The 4,521-nt window shown below is 44.6% G+C and overlaps 1 protein-coding gene across 1 annotated transcript in view; it reads right to left on the bottom strand.

The window, feature by feature from the left end:
- The window catches only part of PTPN11 (protein tyrosine phosphatase, non-receptor type 11), a 103,439-nt gene that overhangs the window by 98,419 nt on the left and 499 nt on the right, over positions 1-4,521 (bottom strand). The window contains exon 2 of the mRNA XM_011928728.1: positions 111-345. Coding sequence (XP_011784118.1) covers positions 111-345 — 235 coding nt within the window. The remainder of the gene's footprint in view (positions 1-110; positions 346-4,521) is intronic.

Raw genomic sequence — 4,521 nt, 5'->3', positions numbered from 1 at the left:
AAAAAAAAAAAAAAAAATTCAAATTTCATTTTGGTACTAGCTTTATCAAATTAATTTGATGCTGGCATAAAAGTCTGTCTCCCTCCCTAAATTCCGTGCTCCTCACGAACATGGATAGTATTTTTCCTATTTCAGTGTTGTCAAAGAGCATCAGATATACACATTTGCTCAAGGCACAAAGTCCTCCAAAATTCACAGTAAGAACTGGGCTGCATTTTAGGGCATCTGAATCCATTTCAGGGTCTTCAATCCTTGGTTGGGGTCCACAACACCCAGAGACCTTGCCAACATCACTTTTTGCCTCTTTCTTCCTTAAAAACGTTGGCGTTGGATGGCAGGTGCTGTCTGTTTCCCAGAGGGAAGGGGAATAAACTGAGTGTCTCTATTGTTCTGTGGCTGCCTAACAAAGTACACCACGGCCTGCTAGGAACAATTACAAACATGAGTTGGCTCTGCTTTTCCAGCATCATGTGCCACTCATAACAGTCTCCACATTGACCATGGACATGAGGGATAAGTCATCTTAGCAGCGGCCTCTGAACTTGAGCAACTCTAACCAAAAACTTGGCCTTACATCAGGACCTAACGTTAATAAAGACATTCCAGTTTCAACTGGAAAGACACAGAACTGTTATTTTTCAGCAAGGCAAGTTTATTTACTCCTGCAGGAGATAAACAAACGTGGCCACCAGGGAGAGCACAGGACAAAATGTACTTGACCTGCAAGAGATAAACCAAAAGCCTCCAGTCTCAGAACAAGCTCAATTTTCTGCCCCCTCAGCTCATCGTCGCGTATGGATTTCAAAGGAACAAAAACAGATGTAAAGGAGGTACCACAAGATGAAGGAAGAGTTGGAAAATACAGGCAGCTTTGTTGGTTTCACAAAGGCAGAGAAGGGCAGAGAAGCAACCTCAAAATCTAAACCCAGTACTATCACTGCTACATGATCAAGGAAGAAGTCACTTAATTGCTCAATGCCTTAGTTTCCCTACCTATGATGCTGAGAGATATCAGTACATTGAGTATACTTACATTTTAATTACTGGATGCATATAAAAGTCTAACCCAAAAGGAGTTATTTTGATAATTAAGCAAAACAAAATTCAGACCACTAATTGCCATTTGGGCATCAGCTCATACGATCACCTTCTCTAAATCACCTATCAAAACTAACTGCATTCTCCCATCTTCACATTTCTGTAGGATTTTTTTCCCTCCTAGAATTTATTACTACCTGAAATTGTCCTATTTAGTCATGTGTTTGTCTGCTTTCTCTCAGCCATGAAGATAGCAATATCGGCCGGGCGTGATGGCTCACGCCTGTAATCCCAGCACTTTGGGAGGCCGAGGCAGGTGGATCACCTGAGGTTGGGAGTTCGAGACCAGCCTGACCAACATGGAGAAACCCCGTCTCTACTAAAAATACAAAATTAGCCGGGCGTGGTGGCGCATGCCTGTAATCCCAGCTACTCGGGAGGCTGAGGCAGGAGAATCGCTTGAACCCAGGAGGCAGAGGTTCTGGTGAGCCAAAATCGTGCCATTGCACTCCAACTTGGGCAACAAGAGTGAAACTCCGTCTCAAAAAAAAAAAAAAGAAAGAAAGAAAGAAAGAAACTAGCAATATTTTCCTGTCTTACTGCTTTATCCTGCCTGGCTCATTAACTTCCTGTTGAAGGAATTAATACTAGGTTAAAGTAATTTGAAGGCCGGACACAGTGGCTCATGCCTGTAATCCCAGCACTTTGGGAGGCCAAGGCAGGAAGATCGCTTGAGCCCAGGAGTTTGAGACCAGTCTAGCCAACCTGGCAAAACTCTGTCTCTACAAAAAAATACAAAAATTAGCTGGGTGTGGTGGTGCACACTTGTAGTCCCAGTAATCGGCAAGCTGAGGAGGAAGGATGGATTGAGCCTGGGAAAACAAGGCTGCAGTGATCGCACCACTGCACTCCAGCCTGGGCAACAAAGTGAGACTCTCAAAAAAACATAATAATAACAATAATAATAAAATTCTAGGGCTGGGCAGGGTGTCTCACGCCTATAATCCCAACACTGCAGGAGGCCAAGGTGAGAGGATCACTTGAACCCAGGGCTTTGAGACTGCCCTGGGCAACACAGTGAGACCCCATCTCTATTCAAACAATTTAAAAATTTTAAAAAAACAATAAAATTTTAGGAAATATAAACTAATATATAGTGACAGAAAGCAGAACAGTGGCTGCCTAAGAACAAACGAGGGATTACAAAAAACATGAGGCAAAATTACGAGGGGCGATAGATGTGTTCATTATCTTGACTGTGGTGGTGGTTTCCCAAGTGTATATGTATGTCAAAACTGATCAAATTGTACATTTAAATATATGCATTTAATTGCATGTCATTTATAGCTCATTAAGGCTGGTTAATAAAACAGACTTATAATCCAAAAAATGATAAATCATTCAAACTTCTGTGTATTATGTTCATAATCTGGCTTTTTGGGTGGTACACAATACCAGGGCTGGAGGGGAGAAGGAATTACTCCATTTCAAACTGTCATCTTTACCACTTGCTGCTTTGACTATGCCCACACTTCCATGCTTCTAAACTAACAAACTGGACAATGTAGGGTCTATTACTACACAGATCTTTTCCCAACCCTCAGCCCCCTAAAGCAGCAGATCCTTACTTGTCTGGAAGAGCAGACACTAGGAACAAAAGGCTCAATGACTATTAGACAGATTAAAGAATAGACAACTGTTTATTTAAAAGCTCCCTAAAGAATTAGAACATTTGAGGCTATACACTGTTTCGTTGAAATGCAGTTATATATTACCCAGATCTGCAAGCACTTGCCAACAGACCTGTCCAAGTCACTCACTTCCTACCAGTTCTGTTTTCTTTTTTCTCCCCTTTTTAAATTCCAGATCTATGTAAGAATAACATGCCAGGTGTGTTTAGAGGAGACATTCCTAATATTTTGAAAAATCTCATTCAGGCCGGGTGCGGTGGCTCACACCTGTAATTCCAGCACTTTGGGAGGCCGAGGCAGGCGGATCTCAAGGTCAGGAGTTTGAGACCAACCTGGCCAACATAGTGAAACCTCGTCTCTACTAAAAATACAAAAATTGGCCGGGCACGGTGGCTCACGCTTGTAATTCCAGCACTTTGGGAGGCCGAGGCGGGCGGATCACAAGGTCAGGAGATAAAGACCATCCTGGCTAACATGGTGAAACCGCCGAGATTGCGCCACGGCACTCCAGCCTGGGCAAGAGAGGGAGACTCAGTCTCAAAAAAAAAAAATTAGCTGGGCATAGTGGCACGCCGGTAGTCCCAGCTACTTGGGAGGTTGAGGTAGGAGAATCGCTTGAACCTAGGAGGCGGAGGTTGTGGTGAGCCGAGATCGTGCCACTGCACTCCAGCCTGGGCTGTTAACAGAGTGAGACTCCGTCTCAAAAAAAAGAAAAAAAAAAAAGAAAGAAAAATCTCATTCAAATAGCCTCAATAGCTTGAATCGTTTTTTAAATGTCTGAGACAGTGACCATAATTGAACAACCATGGAAAAGAATAGACAATGGGTCTTAAGTGTGAGTGGTATATAGAATGACTATATAAAATAGCAGGATCATTATCTGAAAACAGGTCACACTACCGTTTGACAACAAAATTAAGGCTTACAAGTGGTTAGCAATAGTTACAAAATAATAGAAGCAACATAGTGATTAAAACTAGGGATTCTGTCTCCACCACCTACTAGCTGTGAGGTTAGGCAATCTACTTAACCTCTCCCAAACTCGGTTTACTCATCTTTACAATGGGGATAATAGCAGCTATCTGATAGGGCTGTCGTCAGAACTAAGCAAATGTTAGCTATTAGCAGTAATAGTACCCTGATCTTTCAAAGGATCTCATTAACTCACTAATTCTCCTTAGTTTCAAATCTTGTCATTTACTAGCATGTTGCTTCTGGGCCTCGGTTTCCTCATCCATAAAACGGGTACCAGTAAAGTGACCTGACTGTTAAGGTTGCAGTGAAGGATTAAATAACGAGATGCGGCTCCCTTCCTTTCCATCTCCCAAAGCGAAGATCGCAGAGGAAGGAAATACTTCTAGTGGCTGCAGATACAGTCAGTTTTTCCATTTCTGGCACGTGAGCGGTGGGAGAAAAGAAGACACAAAGGGGCACATAAAAGGGTCAGGGGTCCTTCGTGAAGTCCCCAAATGCACGCAAGTGGCACAGTGACCCAGAACGACTAGACCACTGGGGGCCCGGCCCCGCGCAACTCCCATCTCGTGTCCCAAGGAGCCTCCCCAAGTGAGCAGGGTTATTTCGGAATCACCATGAGGCAATTCTCATGAGGCAATGGGTCAGGAATGCGGCGCTGAGCCGGGCCGCTGGCGCCCGTGGTTCCCTAGGCGGCTCTACCTGCCCCGGGCCTGACGGGCATCCCCGGGGCTGCCGCAGCCGGAACTCGGGGAGGCAGGAAATGAATGGGGACCCAAGGGGTGGGGGCGCGGTGGGGCCGGCCCCCGGGCCGAGGAGG

This window comes from Colobus angolensis, unplaced genomic scaffold, assembly GCF_000951035.1.
Source record: "Colobus angolensis palliatus isolate OR3802 unplaced genomic scaffold, Cang.pa_1.0 Scaffold79, whole genome shotgun sequence".
NCBI classification, from domain to species: domain Eukaryota; kingdom Metazoa; phylum Chordata; class Mammalia; order Primates; family Cercopithecidae; genus Colobus; species Colobus angolensis.
Note: the sequence above shows the minus strand (reverse complement) of the source record. Positions and strands in the feature narration are given on the sequence as shown.